The following is a 24,928-nucleotide window of genomic DNA, read 5'->3' as shown; positions in this document are numbered from 1 at the left end:
ATGTAGGCTGAGAAAGATTTAGCGTGGCATTTAATGTCAAAAGACTGAAATAGCAATCGCCTCTTTCCATTGTTTTTAGGATTCAGCAGCTTGAGGAGCTTTCTGCCTATACCAAGGTATTAATAGCCTGGTATATAATATTAACATAAAATAACAGATCTACTAAAATATGTGGATGAGAAAAGAGGAGCACTAACACTTAATTATAAATTCTAAAAGTACCATAAAGAAACAAATATGTTTTATACAGATCTTGCTTTTCTTTCACAAAGACTTATAATTGAATGTTAGAAAGTCTACAAAAGAAGAATAAAACTACCAATTCTTCCCCTTAAATAAAAGGTTAAGATTTTAATTCTAGGACCTCAACATATAATTGTGTATAATTAGCAATTAACTATAATCCTTGATGAGAGAATGCAGAAGTAGCAATTTTCTTCCTCAGTAGTAGGGATGTATTCTTTTAAGTCATATTCTATTACAGAAGGAAAACCACATGTATGCATACATGCATGCATGAATAGAAGTCTAAAAGACAGCTATTTGGAGAAAAATCAGTTTGCAAAGTGAATTTCAATATGCACTGTTATTAATATGCAAACTAGAATAGTGGATCAGAGAACGCAGAAGAAGCAATTTTCCTCTGAAATATGTTATTTTGGGTGGCTTTCTGTGCAGAGGACAAACTACATGCATGCAACAAAAAATCAAAGGGAACTGTATTTTCAGAAAATACTCAGTTTTCACTAGAGTGAGTCCATGTTTATATGCAAGCTTTTAAATATACCAACTAGAAACCTGGATGAGCGATTTCTACTGATGCTTATTGTTAATAATAACACAACAGTCATTAACCATCATAACGCTATATCATTCCCTGTCACAGAGGGCAAGGCACAGGCGTGTCCAAAAATCATCCCGGGGCATACATTCCCCGCCCCTCACTTCCCATCAAGTCTATGTTAATGGGCAGAAACACAGGTGCCCCCAACGCTTTCCCCCGGCCGCCCCCCAGGGAGCCCCTTGGCGGGAAGTCATTACTTACTGCGGCAGCCGCTCGCGCACAGGTGCTGCCAGCAGCTCGCAGCAGCTTCACCTGTGCGGCCGTGCCCCTGCCTTGCCCAGCAGCAGCGCCCGGCGGGATGGAGGAGGGCGCACAGCTGCGATCGGCAGGTTGCGTGGATCAGGAAATTAGGGCAGGCGGCGGGGATTGGAGGCGCTCGAGAGCCAACCAGCGGCCGGCGGGGGCCCCCGTGAGTCACCGGCGGCCGCCGCACACAGGAGCTGGGCGGTTCGTATAAGAGCGTCGCGGGGACACCCTCCCCCTTGTGCATGTCTCTGGCTCGCTACTCCCCACCAGCCCGGGCCGGTGTGCGCGCTCCCCTCCTTCCTGCCGGAGCTGCCTTCCCTGCAGGCGGCCGGGCAAGGTGCCGAAAACAGGGGAGCTCCCCCCGCCCCACCTCCGCGGAGGCTGCTAACTTGTTGTGCGCGCAGCAGCTGCTGCACACGATGGGCACGTCCTCGCTCCGGGGGCTCTGGCTCCTGGCGGCGCTTTGCTGGCTGCTGGGCGAGCGCGGCTCTGTGCGCGGTGAGTAGCGATTGGGGGAGTGGGGGGGTTGTGTGTGGTGTCCCCGTTCCCTCCCCGCCTCCCCTGTGTGTCTCGGCCCTGCAGCCGGGCCGGTAGGGGGTGGGCGCGTGCTGTTGAATTGACACCGAGCCCGTTTTCACGTGAGGCACCTCTGCGGGGACAATGGGGATTTAGTTCCTTTCCCCACCCCCGACGCGTGCTGGGGAATCCTGCCTTCAATCAAACTGCATGTAGGTTACTGAGCTGCTGCAGCCAGAGGGTCCCACTGGAGGAGAGCAGGGCGCGCGAGCGCTCCCAGGCAGGCTCGTGACCAGCCGTGTTTCGGGGGGAGGGCCACGCAGGGAAAGAGTGGTGGAGGAACTGCTCCTCCTCCATAGCTCAGCAGCTGAGTATCAAGCACACGGATCTTGTCGCTCCTGAGCGTGCAGGAGCATGGGAAAGTCGGAGCCCTGTGGCCTGAAGACCTGGGCAGAGGAATAGCTTAGGGAGGGGAGTACCTTTCCCTCCCCTCCTACGTGGGAGGGGAATGATTCCCTGTCAAACCTGGACTTCCCCACTTGCCGTGGATTGGTGGTAGGTGGGCCCCAATCCCTATGGCTTCATTAGTTTGCCAGCCAAACAATAGACGCTGCTGAGGAAATGACTTGAGTTTTGTAAGAGCCCATTACAGGATTTCACTCTATTTACAATCCCTGCAAGAAGCATGGTAAGGTTCACAGTACTTGTCGCAATAATTAGGGCTAATTATACTTGGATGCCTCCTTATTCCAGCTGTAGGATGTTTGAGTGTGGGGAAAGAGGCTGAAGGGCTTGCATAATGGTGGGGAGGGTGTGGGGGAGACTGTAGTGTGCACTTATGAGCTCTCTAATACTGTATAGCTACATACTGAATGGGTATATTTCAGGAGTTGTCTAGTGGTTCCTGTGTTGCTCTAGTAGCTAGTGACACTGGTCCCAGCTCAGGCCAACTACAGTTTTTGGTTGGCATAGTGGGGAGGGAGTGAACTTGGAGTTTATGGCCACAAACCTGAAAGAACAACTTAGATTTAATTATCCTGAGTGTTTGTTTATGCCCATTTGTAGGTGAGTCTTTTTTAAACTGTTCTGCCTACAGCTGCTAAATCAAGAAGCTAACATTTGCAATGACACCTTGCTATTGGTCAGCCAACTAGACATCAAATCAAAACAACCATCAGTTAGGCTTCACCAGACCTGTTAGGATGACTTGCATTTGTTGCTGTCTGGCAACTGCTGCATGTACTAGCTAACTTGAGAGATTTTTAGGATTGGGAAATGGTGGGTTACTTGGGGGAGACAGTCAACACTCAACACTGTCGAGGCCTTGCTGACACTGGCAGTAGCTACTCCTTACTTCAGGAAAGGGACAGTCAACACCTCCAAGCCGATCTCCTTAGTCAGTCTCGGCACTTGGTATGACAAGCTCCTTGCCATAGAGAAAACATGAAGTAGCTAGAACTGTTCCCAGGGTTAAAGGGAAGAGCATGTAATACTCCCTCCACTGTATACAAAGTAGTAATGAACAGCTGTTTCTTTCCAATCTTTAGTGGTATAACAGTGATATCACTGACAAAGCATGACCTTAATAAAAGCACTGAGCCCCTCTGCTCACAGTAGGCTCTCAATTGGGGTGTGTGGGAGGGAGGCTTGGGAGGGTCACAGTTTCCCCTACAGAAAGGGGAGTGCCTGACAATCACAGGGTGATACTCAATATAGTAACTTAAGACTTCTGCTCCATGTAGGCCTCCTAAATACTACAGCAACAGGCCCTTTGTGAGAAGCAGGTCAGGAGAGAAGCAGATGGTTGGATGGGACCCTTCAGCTCAGCCCTCCCAGCTTCCCCTTCCTGGGACTATGCTGAAGGTCTGGGGTCAGGAGGGGTTTCTGTCTGGTTGTGGGAGATGGGAGAGCAGTGTTAATGGGTGCGGGCTTTGGCTCTCTACAGGCTTGTTGCTGTACCAGTCAGTCTCACTTGCCAGGACCCAGCTCCTTGCCTGTTTCACTCCTCTGCTGTCTCTGCAGAAGAAACAGACATGCTGGAGTCTGGGAAGGGCTGGGTCCCAGAAAAGACAATCTGGGTGAAAATCAGTAAAATAAATTTGTTAGTCTTTAAGGTGCCACAAGTACTCCTGTTTTTGTTTTTTTTTGCGGATACAGACTAACACGGCTGCTACTCTGAAACCAGTAAAATGTTAGTAGCTTTTTAAAAACCAAATTTCAGAAAACTGGTAAATGCCAAAAATAAAGGGGCGTAGCTATGTAAAACTGCAACTGAAGTGGCTTAGGCTGAAACCAGCTAAAACATTTGGGTAAGAACTACTCAAGGGAATTACCCATTCCACTTTTTTTAAAGCGTACTTTGAGAAGTCCCAATTCTGATTCTTACTGTAATCAGGTTATTTGGACCTCAAACTGTCACTTCCAAGAACACTGTTCTTGAGTGATACTTACCAGTCCTCAGGGAAGACCAACTGGACTCCTGCTGGAGCTTCCTCCACAGCATTTTGCAATATGGACTGCAAAGTGGTGTTAAAACACACTTCTTTATGACCACTACAGCAATATCACAGCCTCAGATGAAGAGCAGAGCTAATTTCCAAACTATCTGAAAAATCAAACAACTTGGTCTTGAGTAATACAGCCCCTTAAATAGGAACAGAGGCAGTGATTTGCCTAGAACCGCTTATGCTACTGTTGCATTGTTTCACAAACAGTGAATCTCCTCTGAGTGGAGGTATAGGACTAGACATTGCCAACAGTTGAACTTGACTGATTTCTAATATGTACATGGTGCAAGTAAGTCTCTTGCCTAGTTTAAGGAACAGGCAGATCAACAGTAACACTTCTCATTGAGCTTCCTGCTACAGGGATGTAGACTTACTGTATGAACAAACTGTAAGGTAAAGGGGCTCATGCATCCAGACTAAGAGTACAGATCATTACCATTTGAATCTCTAAGTACTTAATACTTTAGTGTTTTGATGTTAACAAATTAGGGAGGGGAGGAAGAAATCCAGGGGAGGAAGAAATCCAAGGTAAAGGATAGCTCTGCCACTACCCCAGTGTGTGGCTAAAGACAGAAATACAGACACTAATGCTTAATTTGAAGACTCCTCTGTGAGGTGTAGGCCATTCCTATTGCAGACATCATAAATGCAGACTTATGTAGAATAATGCAGATGTCACTAGAGTTGCAGTAATGTGTTCTATGTAGATGTTGCATCTATAACTAGGCATGCTTTCTGAATGTGGTATTTTTTCCTTGAATGATCCTGTTTTAGCATGGGGAATGAAGAGTCCCAAAACACTAGAGACCTATCTCATGCTAGATTAGGACCTGTCACTATCTTCATCTGCCCCAAACAATAGCATGTTTGCTTCTGACTACCTGCCCTCTCCACTGGCTGAACCTTTGCATGATGTGCAAGGCTGGAGTGGATAATCATAGCAAAGAAACTGAACTGATTTAATAGTCAGAACTGGTATTTCACTATTATAACACATCCTATAAAATGAGATGTTATGTCATGGCAGATTTAATCAAACTGATCTAGTTTCATCTGCTTGTCAGACATTGTAGTGGTGAAAGATATTTAAACTGTTAAAGACAACTTGCATACAAAACTTGAAATACATTGGCTTCCTAATGTAGGCTGATATTTGGCAGCACAGCATGCACTGACAACACTGGATGTTCTGCAGGTGGGATTGCACTTGCCCTCACCCAATTTGTTCTGCCAGTACTTTGGGACCACCTGGTGGCAAGTTGATGGCCACCCCATGTTATGCAGTGGACTTCCTGCTAACTAAGTTGGCAAGTTGACTGTGCGCTTGTGCTATAATTGAAGAGACTTTGTATACTGGCTTGCAGTTTACTCATCTAGAATAGATTGCAAACAACATCATATGGGTTTTTTGTAAAAGCTAAAAATAGATGACTTCTACTAGCCTTGATGCCAATAAAATAATTTGTCAAATGATGCAACAAACAAGGGAGAAGCAGAACTCTTGCTTCATGCTATAGTCAGTCCTCTAGACCTTAAGACATAAATGTAAGCACACAAGATGAGGCTTGTGCAACTGCTAGGGAGACTGCTGCTGTACAGAAGCAGATACTGGGTTGATCAGTGTCTGTGTGGCATAATGTGATTACCCTATTAGGAATAGGGTCATTCAGCTTCACTAGAACAAGTTGTATTGGGGAAACCTACTTATGAAACATGTACAGAAAGCTGTAGCAATTCCAGCTTGCAAACAGAATACATAATCCTAACAAATATCCATAGTGCAACAGAACTATACATTTGTGCCCATCTTTCCCTAACTCAAACACTTAGTTTTATTTTCTGCACTAGTATTGTTTGCTAATGGCTTCTGATTTTTGAGGTACTGCCTTCAAATCTATTGACAAATACTTCATGCTTCTAACTAAAACCAATGGCAGACAAAGTCAATCTAACTGCACTTCCCATGCACAGACAAGGTCTGCATGAAGCACAACACATCCTTGGACTTCTAATGATTTATGTTAAAGCACTCTTAAATCTTAATACTAAGACCATATGTCACCTCACCCTAAGCATGGGGAGAAGGATGTGCACCTATTCCTTAGCCATAAACACATGCTAAAACTGAACTTGGTTTCAGAACTATCATCCTTGATGCTGGGGTGATGTCACCAAAGTAAGGATATGGTAGTTATGTAACTCACAGGGACCTGTAAAAGCTCACCTTTCTAACTGGTGGTAACACCATATCTGGCTTTCCCTAAAGCATTATGGGGGTTGCCTTTGGCTCAACAGTTAGGAAACCTAGTGATTTTTTTTAAATACTTTGTTCTGCAGCCCTGGATTTGAAGCTCTATTGACCAGCAGAGCATGTAACTGGCATACTATTGCCAAACTCTTTAATTTCCATATAGTAGGAAACTCTTCTAAAAGCTTCCACAATAGAGCTGAAAGCTAGCCTTCCTCCATATGCTGTCAGACTTAAAATAGGCTGGGCTCCTTTCTAAAGCACCTAACTGAGGAACACAAGTGATGGATTGCCACAGCTGTCAGTCTTGTTGCAAGGGCAAAAGTGTTTTGGAAACAGTGTCTAATTCTGCCATAGAGTGAGGTAACATGAGATACTGGCATGGAGAACACAGGATGTGAAAGTCATTCTTGAAGCTTCCTAGGCTTAGTGGATTTCAACCCACTAAACCTCACCATACCACACTTGACCAAACAGTCTACTTAATAAATATTGTCCAAACTGTCAGAAAAGAACTTTTGTATAGTTCAGTGATACAGAGTCTGACTCTTGCATTTGAAGTCAGAGCAGGTAATCTTTCCCACACTACCTACTTTTGCTTCCAAGTAGAAAAGGCCCATGAAGAGGCTTTCTTACATCTGAGTAAGTGTCCTGTATCTAAAACATCCCTGAAACAAGTATTGTCTTGCAAACTGCAAGTAAAGACTGCAGTCCTTTAGCAACAGCATCATTCTAAGTCTGACCTCTTGGCAACTCAGCTGATACTATCAGTGAACTTCTCCACTAAATTCCTGATTCAAATGTGGTGTCAACCTTGTCTCATGACATTTCACACTGGCCTGAAATGACTACAGCAACAGACATGAATGATGCACTATTAGTGATCAAAGCCAGTGGCTCTCAACCTTTTCAGTCTGTTGTACCCCTTTCAGGTATCTGTCTTGCGTACTTCCAAGTTTACCTCCCTTAAACTACTTGCTTACAAAATCAGACACAAGACAAGTGTCACAGCACACTTACTGACAAATTGCTTGCTTTTTACCATTTAATTATAAAATCAATTGGAATATAAATACTGTACTCCTATTTCAGTGTATAGAAACAAGTCATTGTCTGTATGGAATCTTAGTTTGTACTGACTTTGCTAGTGCTTTTATATAGCCTGTTGTAAAATAAGCAAATGTTCCCCTGGGAGTGTATGTACCTTTGGTTGAGAACCACTGATCTAGCTGCTAACGAACACATGTAAGCATTCTTAATGACCCCTGCAGTCTTTGAAACAAGGGATTCAGTTCTTGTCCCACTGTCTTGAGCAAAAGCTTCCAATGCTAAACTGACATCAGTAAAATGTAGCTGTAGTAGGTTGACTAAACTGACCTTCTTCTTCAAGGTGCAAGATCAAAATGTGAAGAATCTCAATTCCAGTGCAGTAATGGACGCTGTATAACTCTGTTATGGAAGTGTGATGGAGATGAAGACTGTTCTGATGGTAGCGATGAAAGCTCCTGTGGTAAGCCCTTGTACAACTGCAAAGCTTTCCTTGAGTAAGAACTGCATTGGTGGGGCATAACACAGTGTTGCTTAGTTCCACTAATGCTAATATCTGGCTAGTGGTGAGTAAGCCAGGCAGAGGGAGGCAGTAGAGTCAATGGGCTCATAAACCAGGGTTTTATAGGATATCCAAATCTAATGCCATCTTGGATTCTTGTTCAAGAATAGTGTATTCTCACACAGGTGTAGCTTTAAAAATTGCATTCAGGCTTCTGCAGGACTGAGTCCAGGCAGCTATAGTGCCCTTCTAGCTGAACCTCAAAGCAACCTGTTCTGTCTAGTCCAAGGTAATTGACCACCTCCCATGGCTATAAAGACATCACTTCAGATAGTGACAAATTTGAGCATAAAGCTGTCAGTCTCTGACAAACACCTACCTAGATGGTTGAACAGCTTAAAATCTATCAACAAGCCAAGTACTTCATTGGCTGCCCCATGAGGCTATTTTTAGTGGTACCCCTCTTTCCAAATGTCTGTCTGCAATAGTGATCCATAGCTCTCATTGTCCAGGGACAATCTAATTCTCTTAGAAAAGGGTTGTACAAGGAAACTGACAACTAGTCAGCTTCCTTCTGTCAAAGCTCCTTACAGCTACCTGTGCAGTCCTAGACCATTTTGTCACCAATCCCTTGAGACACATGGAGCTGAAAAGGGGAAACTAGCTAGAATGCTGTTCCTTGCTTTCTCCTGCAGTGTCCCTCTGAACTAGCTAGATATTTCTACATCAAACCAGTTTACCACTGCAGTGCAACTCTGCCTTCAAGAATTTGTTAAATCCAACTCTTGAGGTATCTTCTAAAATAACAAATCATAATAGATTATTAGTGAAATCATTATGGATTACAGCTTCCACTTTCTTTCCCCCAGAACATCAGGTAGTATTAAATTCCCCCTGGTATCCATTTCCACCATGTCTAATCACATGTTGGCTAATCACTAATTAAATACAATACTTGCATTTGTTAAAGGACTGAATTGAATTTCCTGTGCAAAAGAGGAACACTAATCTATTGCAGATTTAGCTCTTCAAAAGCAAGAGTTGATGGTTTAAATCTGTCAGAGCACCACATTAGGTGTAATGAAATTTCATCTGCCAGCAAACATATAACCTGCAGTGGCTGTACATCTCTGCTACACCTACTTTTTTAGCAAACATCTTGGTTAGATTAATTCTTAATGTCAATAGTACCATATCTTACTTAATTCAAATATTAACAGACTGCAACTTCCTTCACCTTCCCCATAACTTGAAATGAGAACTGATGTTCAAAGGTAACATCTTCACTACCAAGCTAGACTTCTCTTGCAGGGCTGAGGCTGGCCTCTTGAAAGCAAAAAGTTGAAGTGCAAAAAAGACCAAAAGCTGTTCCTCTCCACCCAGGCTAAGTACTTGTGTGTGTATATACACTTTAAACTGTAATGCAGAGGTGAAAACCACTCTAATTCAGTCTGACTTTATTGAATTCCCCATTGTGTACAATTTAGAATTCTTGCCTGTTAATACCTCAGCCTAATCTAGACTAACATATCAGACTTAAATCTAAGATGTCCACTGATCAACTCAAAACTCATGAATTGTTGGCCACAGATATTGGCTGGATTGCTGTACCTGGCCGTTATCTTACAAATGGGTACAAGCAGATGTTTGTCTTGCGTCTTTAATAGCTTAACTCTTTGAAAAGACCACGTTCTTTGCATCCAATACACTCAAACTAATAGTGCTTTATAAAGCAGCTTTGAGTATTATCTTCATTCCTCCCCCCAGAGTGGCAATTCTTTGAAGGCTGTAAAAACCATATCTCACTGCTCATAGCAAATGTATTAATTGGTACAACTCTCCAGAAGTTCACTCATAACACAGAGCAGTATCCTAAACATTCATTAGGCTTGCAGTAAAATGCTTTTGGCATCTAAGGTCCTTAATCATCCTAGGAGATTAGCTGTTAAGGTACAATTATATTTAAACATACTGGAACTCTTCCTTTGCAGTGAAGAAGACCTGCGCTGAATCTGACTTTGTGTGCAGCAGTGGTCAGTGTGTCCCTAACAGGTGGCAGTGTGATGGGGACCCAGACTGTGAAGATGGATCTGATGAAAGCCCTGAACTGTGCCGTAAGTGAGCCTATCACTGTGCGACAAATTAATTTAATCTGAGCAGGAAAATGAAATCTTTCAACCAAAAACTGTCCATCTTGTAGCCTGTCATCATAACTCCTAGGTTTAAAACTAGCCTCTTATTCTAAGCAATCAGTTGCATATACCTGCTACTTGAGCTCTTCCCCAAGTTACCCTTGACTTCAGGCTACTAGGGTATTCTCAGCTCTATTTGCAACCCCCTCCAAAGAACAGTCTTCAGAGTTAGAAATGATCTTCTCAGGAATAGTAGAGAGACTTCAGTGTCCAATACAATTTAATCTTTCAGTACCTGCATAAAGCCCCCATTACCTCTTTGTAATCCTAGCCAGACCTTCGGGCTACTAAGGCTGTTCCAGATTCCCTGTTTTGTGGAAACATAACAGGGATATCTGTAATAGAATGTCTGAAGATCTTTGAGCATGTCCTGGAATTGCCTTGTCCTTCTGCCACTGATGCATTCTGTAGACTCCAATTCAGTTATGGGAACCAGAGTAGAAGACCTTGACTCCGTTTCTAACCCTCTTCATTGTGAATACAGCACTCTAAAAGGTACCACATGGCCTTGGCTGCACCTGAAAGTCAGTTCATGCACCCACTGCAACAGTATTAACAAATGGGGGAAAAACCAAGTAAAACTTGCATGCAACTGCACATGCAGACTTAACTGCCTTCTTAACTAGCTTAACCCTACCCATATCACTACTCCCCTGAGAATGAAACAAACTCTAAAATAAATACACATGCCATACAGATAGACATCAGAAATACCATCAGCATAATTCATAGCCCAGATAAAACCATTCTTCCTCTCCTAGAAAGACCTGATGCTCTTCTCAGTGACCATTCAAAATGGTCCAAGTATTAGAACTGACTCTACATTTCACTTTTCACTGTCCCTGCCAACAGCAGTCAATGTACTCCAGCTTTACACTTTCATAAATAGCAATATCAGGATTTAAACACTAGTCTGAATCCTAAACTTCCAGTAGAATCTTTAAAACCTAAACTCTAGACCTCCTAAGTAGCTCTTCAAATTGACCCTTCTCTCTCCCAAATTCACTCTCCAATAGACATGAGAACATGCCGGGTAAACGAAATCAGCTGTGGTCCTCGATCAACTCAGTGTATCCCTCTGTCCTGGAAATGTGATGGTGAAAATGACTGTGACAGTGGTGAAGATGAAGAGAATTGTGGTAAGGGAAGAAACACATGGTAGCCTGTATAGCTTTTTTCCAAATGTACTTGGCCTGAAGATGGACTAGTTGTGTAGAATAGCCAACTAGTGCTCTTGGAACTATAACTTCTGTAAACTCAACTGGAGTTTTAGTGTAGTCACGTCATATAATCAAACACTACTTTTCCCAGTCCTATAGTAAGTTCAACTGCATAAGTGACTTTAAAACTTGTTCTGTTTGGTCAGTACTACACTTGCTGCTATGGGTCTAATATCAGACCAATTTAAAAGGCTAAATAAGTGTCCTTAAGAAAGGACACTGCCTCCTAACTTCAAATCTGAATTATAGTTTGAGTACCAACTACCAGGCTCTCTGCAGTGGCTAAGTAGTAATCTATTCTATCTCCATACTATAATACAGTTCATTGGAGAGCAAAACTAATGTCATTTGCTTAGTGGTGATCCACTCAGTACTGTAATACTCATGTGGCTAGTCCCGTCATTTGGACTGCATAAAGCTGCTGTTCTATAAAGCCTTATCGCAGATGGCTTTAGCTGCTACACTAACAAATTTACCACCTTCTAAACATGTACTAAAAGAGCTCTCCCTAGATTTAGACAGCAGCTTATTTTTCTTAACATAGATGTTTCCAAAGATCATACTAAAATCTAGCTTTCCCCAGCCTGTACTTTCAAAGAAAGTGTGAGGATCGAACTTCCTCCCTACTCTTTCCCCACTGCCCTTCAGTCAAATGTTCAAGAACCAACCCATGTATGTCATGCTGGTATCACTGAATGCATCTTCAACCGAACAAAATACAGAGGATGTGCAAGGCACAGTGCCAAAGCTCACATTCTAAAACCAATGTCCTTGGAGTTGATACTGTAAAAGTATCTAAGATTTAGATGCTATATCAGGCTTCAGAGTAAAGGCTTGCGTTGGTATAGATTACTAGAATTCCCAAATATAGGATATGAACCTAACAAACTGAAAGCAACTGCAGTCATTAGAACAATTGGCAGACTGGAATTTCTGAAGTAAATACTTGCATAAGTGATCTTCACTGCTACCCCTTAGTAGAAAACTAACTTGAGTTACTTCAATTAAGTTAAGAATCTGGTTTTCTACACCAGGTTGGTGCAGTCATAGTTCATAGTTCTAAAATCCTGACACTGATTGAATTCCCTCTCTTACCAGGCAACGTAACTTGTAGCCCAGCAGAGTTCACTTGCTCCAGTGGGCGATGCATCTCCAAAAACTTTGTCTGTAATGGCCAAGATGACTGCAGTGATGGTAGTGATGAACTGGACTGCACACCAGCTACTTGTGGAGCACATGAATTTCAATGTAAAAGTTCTAGCTGTATCCCTATTAGCTGGGTATGTGATGATGACGCAGACTGTTCAGACCAGTCAGATGAATCTCTAGAGCAATGTGGCCGTCAGCCTGCCCATCCTGTGAAGTGTTCTCCTAGTGAAATACAATGTGGCTCAGGAGAATGTATTCACAAGAAGTGGCGATGTGATGGAGACTCAGACTGCAAGGATGGAAGTGATGAAACAAACTGCCGTAAGTAACTGAGCATTGGCCTGCTAAACCCAGGGTTGTGAGTTCAGTCCCTGAGGGGGCCACTTAGGGATCTGGGGCAAAATCAGTACTTGGTCCTGCTAGTGAAGGCAGGGGGCTGGACTCAATGACCCTTCAGGGTCCCTTCCAGTTCTGAGATAGGCATATCTCCATATATTTATATTTAAAGGGGAGAAATTCCAACTCATTACCTCTTCCATAGTTCAATCACTGGCTCTCCCAAAATATCTTAAGGCTTCAAATACTTCTGTAACTGAGTCACCAAGACCTTCAGGATTCTAACTCTGCAGCACTTCTCTTTTCAGCTTCCCGGACTTGTAGACCAGACCAGTTCAAATGTGAAGATGGGAATTGTATCCATGGTAGCAGGCAATGTAATGGTATAAGAGACTGTCTAGATGGAACTGATGAGGTCAACTGTAAAAATGGTAAGAACAGAACTAAGTGGCGAGACTCTTCTTCTTTATAATAGGGCTTCCTAGTTTATCTAATGGCCTTTCCCTCATTATCTTGACAGTTAATCAGTGCACTGGATCTGGCAAATTCAAGTGCAGAAGTGGGGAATGCATAGACATCAGCAAAGTGTGTAATCAGCAGCAAGACTGCCGGGACTGGAGTGATGAACCCTTGAAGGAATGCAGTAAGTGAGCCACCTGCTTGGAATGTCACTCAACAGGCTTGAAACTGAGCCTTGGCTGCAAGAATAGCCTGGTCTACACTACGCATTTAAACCGAATTTAGCAGCATTAAACCGATTTAACCCTGCACCCGTCCACACAATGAGGCCCTTTATCGATATAAAGGGCTCTTTAAACTGGTTTCTGTACTCCTCCCCAACAAGAGTAGCGCTGAAATCGGTATTGCCATGTCAGATTAGGGTCAGTGTGGCTGCAAATCAATGGTATTGGCCTCTGGGTGGTATCCCACAGTGCACCATTGTGACTGCTCTGGAAAGCAATCTGAACTCAGATGCACTGGCCAGGTAGATAGGAAAAGCCCCGCAAACTTTTGAATTTCATTTCCTGTTTGCCCAGCATGGAGCTCTGATCAGCACGGGTGGCGATGCAGTCCCAAATCCAAAACTCCAGCATGGACTGTACGGGAGATATTGTATCTGATCACTGTATGGGGAGACAAATCTGTTAATCAGAGATCTGTTACAGAATATGAAATGACAAAGCATTTGAAAAAATCTCTTCTCTGATAGACGGAGGCCACAGCAGGGACTCAGCACAGTGCTATGTGAGAAGCATAACAGAGCCAAAGAATCAAATGGATGCTGAGGGAGGGAGGGGGTACTGAGGACTCAGCTACCTCAGTCTCCAAAAACATTTGCATTCTTGGCTGGGCTCCAAATGCCTGAAGGGTCAAATATTTTCCCAGGTGTTTCAGGGTGTATGTCATCAATTTACACCCTTCCTCCCCCAAGAGAAAATCATTTCTTGCCTTTTTTCAATGTCACCCTATGTCTACTGCATGCTGCTGGTAGACAGGGTGCTGCAGTGCTAAACAGCAGCATCCTCTCCCCTCCCCAGTGGCAAACAGTACAGTACAAAAGGATTGGTATCCATCCTCATTGTCATCCTGTGTGCTCCTGGCTGGCCTCGGTAAAAATAAGTGACTCCTAGTCATTCCCAGCAGATGGTGCAGAATGGCTGGTAACTGTCCTCCATCATAGCAACTGGGGGCTGAGCTCCATCAGCCCCCCCTCTTATGTCTAAAGAGAAGATTCTGTACTGCCTGGACTATCATAGCAGCTGGAGACTTTATTTCACTAAAGTCTGTCTTATTCCTGCATTCTTTATTACGTCATCACCCAAATGGGGGGACACTGCCACGGTAGCCCAGGAGGGTTGAGGGGAGGAGGGAAGCAACAGGTGGGGTTGTTGCAGGGGCACCCCCTAGAATGGCATGCAGCTCATCATTTCTGCAGGATCTCTGGGGTTCTGACACAGAGCAGCTGTGCTCTCTGGTTCTCTAGTACACTTCCCCATATTCTAGGCTGGACTTTCCCTTCCTATGTTTTGTCTAAAAATAGAGAATGACCCAGGGAGTCATTCCCATTTTTGCCTATGCACCCCTGGCCAACCTCAGCAAGGCCAGCCAGGAGCACCCATGATAGCAGCAGATGGTACAGAACGACTGAACCATCATCTCCTCACCAATTTACAATGGCAGATGGTGCAATATGACTGGTAAGTCTCTGCTATCTTGCAAAGGCAAATGATTGCTGCTGTGTAGCAGTGCAGTACTGCATCTGTCAGCAGCATCCAATACACACATGGTGACAGTGACAAAAGGCAAAACCGGCTTCATGATTGCCATGCTATGGTATCTGCCAGGGCAATCCAGGGAAAAAGGGCACAATGATTCTGCCATTTCCTTACCAGAGGAAGGATTGAGTGGTGAGGTTGACCCAGAATCACCCACAACACTGTTTTTTGCATTGGATCTCAATCCAGAATTCCAATGGGCAGGGGAGACTGCAGGAACTATGGGATAGCTACCCACAGTGCAACGCTCCGGAAATCAACACTGTCCTCAGTACATGGACACACACAGCAGAATTAATGTGCTTAGTGTGGCCGTGTGCACTTGACTTTATACAATCTGTTTTACAAAACCAGTTTATGTAAAATTGGAATAATCCCATAGTGTAGGCATACCCAATCGGACAAAAGGCACTTGCACTAAGTAACTTTCCATGCTTGGGACACTCTCTTTAAAGACTAAAGGATCTTGCTTCTAGTTAGAACTGAACAGTAGCTTGCCTGCATCTTTTAAGCTTGCACATAATTGAAGTGACTAGTGTGCTGCTTTATGCCTAGTCACAAACCAGGCTGCAGATAACTGTAAAATAAGTACAGAAACCTTAGCTCCAAATAGCACTGAGCTTCTCTTAGCTGAAGTCTATAGTTGGTTCACTTGATGTACTTGCAGAACTATCTACATGTCAATAACATGAACACCAACATGCCCTATAGGACTCTAAAAAGTGTCTGTTGCAAAAGGAGTATTGGCCAGTACTTGAATTGCTGGTGTATTCTAGAACTAGTAGCCTTCTAATGTAGACAGGCATGGACAGCCTGAGACTTCAATTAGAGATACAGAAACAGTTGTGGTAACTTTAACTCTATTCCAGACTTGAATGAATGCCTGGTGAACAATGGTGGATGCTCTCATATCTGCAGAGACCTAGTTATTGGGTATGAATGTGACTGCCCAGCTGGGTTTGAACTGATAAACAGGAAAACATGTGGAGGCAAGTATCTAACTCATTTAGGGGCCAAGATGGTAGTAATCTTACTGTTTCAATACTAACTCTACAATCTTTCTTAGATATTGATGAATGCCAGAATCCTGGGATCTGCAGTCAAATCTGTATTAATTTAAAAGGAGGCTATAAGTGTGAATGTAGCCATGGCTATCAAATGGATCTAGCTACTGGAGTGTGCAAGGCAGTAGGTAAGCACAACTACCAATACTGAATTTATCAGGAGCCCAAAAGTCTTAGAAATATAAGAAAAGGGAGCTTCTGAAGAGGCTATGACAGAGGTATACCAGAGTTACTGCACCTGGCTGGTGACCTACAGTATATGGCTCCCCATAGCAAATACACTAGAGGATTGATTAAACTCTGCCCAATTAATTGGGTTCAAGGATTTACTAAATCAGCCTTTGTCTTAAGAGTACAAAGGCTGAAGACCTCACTGCAACAAGTCACTTGAACCATCATTCTCTGTATGGTACAAGAAATCTTTCAGAGGCATTTAATTGAGCACATACCTCTCATCCTTCAGTAATCTCAAATATTGAGAACACTATCTGGAGGCAAAGGAAAAACAGTTGGCAGTCTTTCAGGTTGAGCTATAAACTGCAGGAGAGGCCTGTCCCTCTAAGCACTTATTGCTGCTGGTGTGAGAGCATAGGGGAGCTAATGGAGGCTGATACTTTAAGATCCTACTAATATCTCAGAACAGGAGTCTAGTAGGCACCATGTGCAATCAGCACTGTACTCAAAGCTTCTAAACATTTGGGATGACACTAGTGTACAGTAAGAATGACTTGTGTCAACTAGAATTGAAGGTAACTTCTAACTTCACTTTCAGGAAAAGAACCATGTCTGATTTTCACTAATCGTCGGGACATCAGGAAGATTGGCCTGGAAAGGAAAGAATACCTCCAGCTCGTAGAGCAGCTAAGAAACACCGTAGCTCTAGATGCTGACATTGCTGAGCATAAACTCTTTTGGGCTGACTTTAGCCAAAAAGCAATTTTCAGGTAAACAACCTGCCTGCTTCAAACTTTCATCACAAGTGTTTGTCCTCCTGAAGTTGTAGCTCTTAAAGTGACTGGCTAAAGACTTCTAAACTTTCTAACTTAAGTCAGACAAGCATTCTTGCATACAGCTTGAATCTCTAAGAATTCCTAATTTCAGTAAACATAGCCTTGAAGTCATCCCACTCCTATTCAGTGGGATACTCTTACTCAAAGTTGTGCATGTACCTCTACTGAAGTTGGAGTTGCAGCCAAAGCATGAGCACAATTTGAGGCCATCTGCTCTGACTCTAAACTTTTAGTTGAACTAAACTTTGGACAAAAGGCAGTGGGCATCTTGAGTGTAGTTTAAAATCTTTCAATTTTGAGGCTAGCACTTCAGAATCCTTATGTTCAAGATTTGTACACATACCTCAGACTGCTACTGGAGCATCTCCTGTTTCAACCACTGTACACTAGACTAAATCCATCTCTTTTCTCTTCCAGTGCCTCACTTGATAGTCGTGACAAGGTGGGCAAACACTTAAAAATCATAAGCAATGTACACAGTCCTGCAGCAATTGCTGTTGATTGGGTCTACAAGAACATCTACTGGACTGATTCAGCTTTAAAGAGTATCTCAGTGGCTAGTCTTGATGGTGCCAAAAGGAAGGTTCTGTTTAATACAGACCTAAGAGAGCCAGCCTCCATAGCTGTGGATCCTCTCTCTGGGTGAGCATTACACTGTACAACAGACTAATGCCAAGTCATCTTAGTACTATACTAACCTAGGTTAGTAAGCAAACTACAAAGCAGAAAGCTGTTTAGCAACAGGCCCTTGCAGAACATAACCATTTGAAGGTGACGACAAATTGAGCACACTGGAGTATGCTTGGCTCAGTCTTGTATCTCAAGCCAGTGTCTAGATTAATTCTAGGCCTTCCTGTAGCTACAATAACATACAAGCTAGTATTGCTTCTTGCATGTAAACTGTAATTTAAACTACAATATAGCTAAACTGCAGGCTGCCTAATGACTTGACTCTTTTTACAGCTTTATGTACTGGTCTGACTGGGGTGAACCAGCCAAAATAGAAAAGGCAGGAATGAATGGACTCAGTAGACAGCAACTGGTGACAACAGACATCCAGTGGCCTAATGGAATTGCACTAGGTATTTCATGTTCTTGCAAAATTAACTTCCCTGGGAGCCCAAAATGTCTGTCTTTCTGAAAGACATCACTATTTCTTCAAGAAATCTCAGTTTGCAAGTCAAGACTCCCTGGGAAAACTTGTGGATGTTTACATTAACATGGTAACATGAGAAGGCATTGAACACATAGGACGCAGCCATGGCCTCTAGGCACTAAGCATTCAAGCTTCTGCCACTGTTTTGACCAAAGCTGGAAATTTTAGAATTGAAAGTCTTTGAGTGTCCTCACCATTAATGGTAGCTTGACCCATAGCAGATGCTTGCAGATAAAATGGTACACCATTCATGAGGTAGCACCAACACATGGAGTACCATTGACAAACACTTGCCTTAATCATGGGACTACAATCTCCATCCAGAGAACATAGGTCTAGGTGCTACTGTGGTAATGCAGCTGCCCTCTCATATGAATAGTGCATTTTTTTTCTTCATGTGGAGAAACCTACCAGTGGAAGCTAGGTGCACATGCACTCTAAATGGCATTTGTCAGCTCTTACTAACCCAAAGTTAAATACCCCCCAAAGGCAATCTGAATAGTGAGGTTTTCCAGGTGTAACAGTGCTTGTTGTCAGATTCAATGTGCTAAAATACAACTTCTCTCCTCCTAGATCTTGTAAAAAGCCGCCTCTACTGGCTTGATTCAAAGCTACATATGCTGTCCAGTGTGGATCTGAATGGCCAGGATCGTAGGATTGTGTTAAAATCAAATGAGTTTCTTGCTCATCCTCTTGCTCTAACTATATTTGAGGTGAGAAGTCTCAAAGCATCCAGTAGGGAACTGACTGTAGGCTCCCTTTGGAGGGACAGGGTACAGCAAGAGACTCTAATAAATGCAAGACTGCAGAAAAGCTGCTGCAATGGGATTACTGTAGCCTCCTATACTGAGGCAGTGGTAAATACAAAACTGAATATATTCTAAGGCTAGTTATGAAGTTTAACATGTTATGATTGAGGCAACATGAGTGATCCTAATCTAGCTGAACAGCATAGATACTTCAGGTTACTTGCACTCACTAAATCAGTTACCATGCACAAGGGACAACTTGTCCATCCCTGGTGATGGACAAACCAAACTGGTCCCAACCATAATAGGATGCAATAACTTTTGTCTCCTAGGACCGTGTCTACTGGATTGATGGAGAGAATGAAGCAGTCTATGGTGCCAATAAATTTACAGGATCTGACTTGGCTACACTAGTGAACAACCTCAATGATGCTCAGGATATCATTGTGTATCACGAGCTTGTTCAACCCTCAGGTACTCGATGTAAACTGTGGCAATGTTAGACTTTCTTTGTAAACTTCTGCCTTGCTACTATTAAATCAGGTAGATATAAAAGAAGCTTAAAAAATCTTTCCTATAGGGGAGTGAGGTGGGAGATGAGCTCAAATCTGACTGGCCAAAAAGCACACTAAGCAGAACTAGCATTACAGTAGACATGGTGGTGCAGGGGGCTGTTCAGAGGTCCCCTGAAAAGAGTAAAGCTGTATACTGTGCTGCTGTGTGGCTTGATTTCCATGGCCTAGAAACTGTCTGGTATGTATGGACTATCAGTATATCCTCTCCATGTACCAATGCTAAACAATTGTCTGCAAGACTAAAGCACTGGTCTGATTTTAAAATTGACTTGTGCCAACAGGCACAAACTGGTGTGATGAGACCATGAAGAACGGTGGCTGTGAGTATCTGTGCCTGCCTGCTCCCCAGATAAATGAACACTCTCCAAAGTATGCCTGCACATGTCCTACTGGATACAAACTGCAAGATGATGGCCTAAGGTGTAAAGGTAAAGTGACACAACTCAAATTACTGTAGAGGGGACCTAATGAGGGACTCTTGTGCAATCAAGACTCCACTGTCAGGTTAGAGCATTACTGTAGGACTTAAGGCTCTACTGTTCCCACATGACTAGCATTTATGTGGGAACTTAAACTGTGGCAATTTAACTGAAATACAAACTCTTGCAATGATTGCTGCATTACCTGCAAGTCTGTGCCTGGCTTCTGCATATTCATCACCATATACTGTGAGCAGACCTTGTGCATTCCATCAGAATGGGGGTGGGGGAGCTGACTAAGCTATTAGCTGGAACTTTCAGAGCCATCCACACCTTGCCTAACTCAGTGGTTCTCAACCTTTCCAGTCTATTGTACCCCTTCAGGAGTTATCTTCCATACTGCATGTTTCACCTCACTTAAACTAATTGCCTACAAAATCAGACCTAAAAGACAAGGGTCACTGCACACTATTACTAAATTGCTTTGTCTGTTGGGGGGAGGAAGAGAATTTAGTTTGCATTGACTTTGCTAGTGCTCTTATAAGCCTGTAAAACTAGGCAGCCATCTAGATGAGTTTGCATACCCCCAGGTATATCAAGTCTTCCAGGGAGTACATGTACTTCTGGCTGAGAACCACTGGCCTAACTTGCAACTTCTGTAACTAATCAAACATTAATGGATACAGGCTTGGGTGGGGGTCTAGCATTAACTGGAGGATTCACTTATGCTTCAGACAATAGCAGGTAAGTGCTAAAGTTGAATAGGCTCATACTCTGTTAGGAGTTAATGATCTCCTGCCCAGTTAGTCTAACTCATTGAGTGGCCCTCAGACTGTAGTTACATGGCAGGCAAAGCTCTGTACAGGAATACAATTCCTATAGGAGCTCCTTAAATGACCAGAGGAACTTAAACTAGTTCAAGAGCACACTGTAGAACAGGTGCATGGCTACTTAATGAACTCCAGCAGAATGTCATGCTATGATCAGCACTCCAAAAACCCATCTGTGTATGACTTGATTTCACAGTAATCACTGAGTGAGCAAAAACTGTAAATGTCCTGTCAAACAGTGCCTACCTAGCTTACATATTACAGCTTTGGATAGCTACCAACAGGCCCCTGCAAAACTTGAACTTGTTTCACTACTTAGTGAAACACCAGGAATCTGGTTCACTTGTATCAAAGCTTTATTAACAGTGAAATTGATGTATTCTAAAAATCTAGGAGTATCAAACTTGGTGCAAGCTATTGGCTTCTATGTAAAAGGCATATTTAACTGTCCAACCATACTTCCCAAAGCATCAGACTTCTGAGCAAAAACAAACCCAGCAGCTGAGATTGCAACTTCCTAGCAGAGTAAACCTATCACATCCTCAATCAAGAACATGGTCCAGTAAAATCTAAACGCTGCATGACCATTCTACCATCTGCTAAACACTCACAACAGCTTAATAGCAAGTTATTTCAGAACTTCAGGATTAACTGGGTTCTTGATTTATAACCAGTTTTAGGTACTGGAACTACTGTGGCTTACATTGAGACAAAAGATACCAGCACAACAGAAAAACCACCAACTGTTGGACCAGTTCTTGGAGGTATTGGTCCCAATAACTCACTTTCAATCGTGCATTACAATGACTGAGCAGGGTACACAAACTGGCTTCAACTTGCATGCACAGGTTTAGCATATTTGTGCTATCTGGGAACATGTTCAGCTTTCACAGAACTCAAAAGGCAAGTGAGTAGTGCGATATGTTAAGGCTAATTCAAGCATGTCCTCTTGTGATAGCCTAGCATCTCATGTTGCCCATGAAAATTACCAGTCAAGACTCTTTTTTTTTTCCTAGGGAATGCAAATTCATGCAACTGCAGAAAGTGGAAGAGTACTTAGGGGGCTACATGCTCTAGAATGCATTCTTTACTTCTCTCTAGCTTAACAATGAGTAGAGAAGAGGTGATTCTTCACTATGGTCTGAGGAAGCTGCTAGCCTTGGACTACATTTCAGCCAACCTAGCAGTAAATGAGATTGTATTTATTCCTCTTCTAGGACACAACTTCAGCAGTGCAGTATCAGAAGTCAGTTCTGCCAAAGGAACTTCAGCTGCCTGGGCTATTCTTCCTCTGGGTAAGTGTACTTGGGTGCAGTGGTCTGATAATAGACTCTACCTTAAAGTGGCTGGGTACAACTCAACATCATTCCAAGGGAGTGACCAGTCTGAAAAGTTCCTCAAAATAAAGATGCTTCCAAAAGAACATCACAGAAGGTTATGTCAATGCTAGGGGCACTGTCACTTTTAAGAAGCACTAAATCCACTAGTGTTGAAACTAAGCCTTGTTCATAACATCCCATACAAAAGGGAACCATGCACTTGTAAAGATCTAGTCATTCAAGCCTTGAGCATTATCACTTGATTTCTCTACCTACATAATCTATCGTATTCCACCAGCCCTAAAACCAACAGTCATTGCATGGTAACTTGTCTTATTGTAGGGTGGGGATGCAACTAGGAAAAATGTAGTAGCACAAGCCAGTCCTAAACTAGTTGAGGAGAACAAGCTTCTGGCTGGCAATGGCTTGCACCCATAGGAAGAACTAAAACTGGACTATTACAGGACTTTGTGTTGCTTGACATTCAGCTAGAATGACTTCTGGTTTGGCTTAGCTCACAACTTGTTTCCTTTATTGCAGTATTACTGGCACTGGCAGCAGCAGCAGGTGGCTACTTCATGTGGCGTAACTGGCAACACAAGAATATGAAAAGCATGAATTTTGACAATCCTGTCTATCTGAAAACCACTGAAGAAGATCTCACTATTGATATTGGGAGACACAGCAGTTCAGTAGGACACACTTACCCTGCAGTAAGTACAGATGCTTGGTTTGGGAGTCAAAATGGCAGTTGGAGATCATGCTCCTCATACTTGAAGTCTCAGATGCCAAAATATTGACTTGGTTTCTAAAGTAATTACTCCTGACAAACTTGGCCAATCTTTCTAACACAGTTGGACAGCATTGTCAGGTCTGAAGTGCAGATCAAGTCCTTCCTATACTTCAGTAGGAAACCAAAGACAGACCCATAGCCAAAATACCAGGCTGAACAAGGCAACAATGCCACAGCAGTTATGATATACCACTTTCTAGGCAGCTGAGACCAGGCTTGCCATCATGGCCAGGCAGCATGTAGAATTCCTGGCAGATACCTGGTACATAGAGCTGTAAGGCATTGGGCTTGCTATCAAATGAGCCTTGCAAAATGTAAGGTTGCAACAGGGATGTTTGCCATACATTTGAATGGCTTGCCAACCTGCTAGTTACTCTAAGCAGGGGGCCCTCTACAATGTCCCTTTACCAGTATTAATTGGCAGGTGAAGTGAGGCCAGTGCCCTACATACTTTTGGGATATGGGAGGGCAAGTGGTTCTAGTAACATGCAGAGCAGCAAGCCTGGCTTCATCACTTCAGCTACCAAACACACTCAGCACTGAAGTGCAATATGCTTTAGATGTCACTTTAAAAAGGAATGTTTTATGTTAATGTAACACAGCTCTGGCTTGCTCCTTTCCAAAGACAAACCTAAAACTAAATCTTGCAAAGATATGTCTTTCTAGAGACTTCTAGAGTTTGTATCTTGCATGGTATGACTAGACTTTTTTCTTGCAACCCAAGACTTGCTTTTAATACACATTTGCTCCTTCTATACAGATATCAGTTGTAAGCACAGATGACGATCTAGCTTGATTACCAGCTAGAGTATTCGACTTGTGTTCTACAGTCTTTTGGATGGTAACAGGCAAGTAGCTGAAGATTCTTCCAAGATGGAAGAATGAAGAAACCTTCTGTATGTGTGGAGCAAGCTTGTGTAAATATCTTATACAGATTACCAGAACTCTGTAAATATCTGTCCACAATTCAGCTTTTGATGGTTACTGTTTATCTGTAACCCTTGAATTTGTCAGTACTACCACTGACCAACTATTTAAAGCACTTTCAATAGAAAGCCATATTCCAGGAACAACTTGTGCTATAGTGTACCACCTGTACATATTTGTATAGGCCACTTGTAAATATTCCTGAACAATCACTATTAAGCACTTTGAAATATTTCAAATGTAAATTATTGTAAACTTTTTTCAATGGTTGGGTAACTGGCAATAGGAGAAAACGGGTTATTCAGATAAATTGCCAAAAACTTGTAAACATGTAATTTTGTATGAATTGTGAATCTTTCCTGCCTGGGACACCTTAGGGGTGTACAGAATATGAATGCTCTATCAAAACCACTGTAAAGTTAAATGCTAAAATTAAAACAGTCAAAGTGACTAGTCATGTGCAGTGAACCTTATTATACATAATGGAATTAGAGCAGTTTTTTGGGGTCCCAGCTAGATATGTCACTTGGATCTTGGCACCTTTCCTATGAGCCTAAAGCAAGAGGAAATATTCTTAATTCTTTCTACCCTAAACTCCTATTGGGAAAGCTAATATACTGGAAAATTAGTTTAGATCTGTTTTGGCAGTACCCCAATAGCAAAGGCATCTACCAGATCTCTGCAATTTTATGCATTCTACTAATGCTGCAATGAAAGAAATAGATCAAAAGGGCACAGTTCAGGATGGAGCTGCAACTGTAGAACTGACTTCTGGGAAAGTCAAATCTAGTTGTCTTAAATCATCACATCGAGGTCTCTTTGCCGTTTTAGCATAGCCTAAGGTATGGTGCCATCAGCAATCTCAGCTTATAGCAGCTAGTGTGGGGGTAGACAATTTTCACAGCAGGGGGTCACTCCACACACATTTGATAAGTCATCACAGGCTCTACATCTCTACCCTAATGGAGAGGGGGCACTCTGGGAGGGAGTTTGGGTGCAGGAG

General features: G+C 42.9%; 1 protein-coding gene across 2 annotated transcripts; it reads left to right on the top strand.

Moving 5' to 3' along the window:
- The first annotated feature begins 1,332 nt into the window (after positions 1-1,332).
- On the top strand, positions 1,333-24,375 carry VLDLR (very low density lipoprotein receptor). Of its 2 annotated transcripts, XM_045020315.1 has the most exons (19): positions 1,333-1,588; positions 7,752-7,871; positions 9,902-10,024; positions 11,119-11,241; positions 12,421-12,792; positions 13,116-13,238; positions 13,328-13,450; positions 15,953-16,072; positions 16,150-16,275; positions 16,920-17,091; positions 17,575-17,799; positions 18,121-18,239; positions 18,887-19,026; positions 19,395-19,536; positions 19,919-20,065; positions 21,561-21,650; positions 22,104-22,181; positions 22,746-22,918; positions 23,759-24,375. In XM_045020315.1, the coding sequence occupies exons 1-19, from the start codon at positions 1,333-1,335 to the stop codon at positions 23,792-23,794; spliced, it is 2,808 nt and encodes a 935-aa protein (XP_044876250.1). In that variant the 3' UTR covers positions 23,795-24,375. The 2 variants fall into 2 exon arrangements, with proteins under 2 accessions (XP_044876250.1, XP_044876251.1); XM_045020316.1 differs by lacking the exon at positions 21,561-21,650 and having other exon boundaries at positions 1,334-1,588.
- The last annotated feature ends 553 nt before the right edge of the window (positions 24,376-24,928 follow it).

This window comes from Mauremys mutica, chromosome 6 (genome assembly GCF_020497125.1).
Source record: "Mauremys mutica isolate MM-2020 ecotype Southern chromosome 6, ASM2049712v1, whole genome shotgun sequence".
Taxonomy (NCBI): domain Eukaryota; kingdom Metazoa; phylum Chordata; order Testudines; family Geoemydidae; genus Mauremys; species Mauremys mutica.
The sequence above is the reverse complement of the archived record's forward strand: the minus strand, read 5'-3'. Positions and strand labels throughout refer to the sequence as shown.

Coding starts and splice junctions, on each gene's coding strand:
- VLDLR (XM_045020315.1), top strand. CDS start 1,333: ATGTCTCTGGCTCGCTACTCCCCACCAGCCCGGGCCGGTGTGCGCGCT. Junction 17,092..17,574: donor AGCCAAAAAGCAATTTTCAG/GTAAACAACCTG, acceptor TTTCTCTTCCAG/TGCCTCACTTGATAGTCGTG. Junction 21,651..22,103: donor TGTTGGACCAGTTCTTGGAG/GTATTGGTCCCA, acceptor TTCCTCTTCTAG/GACACAACTTCAGCAGTGCA.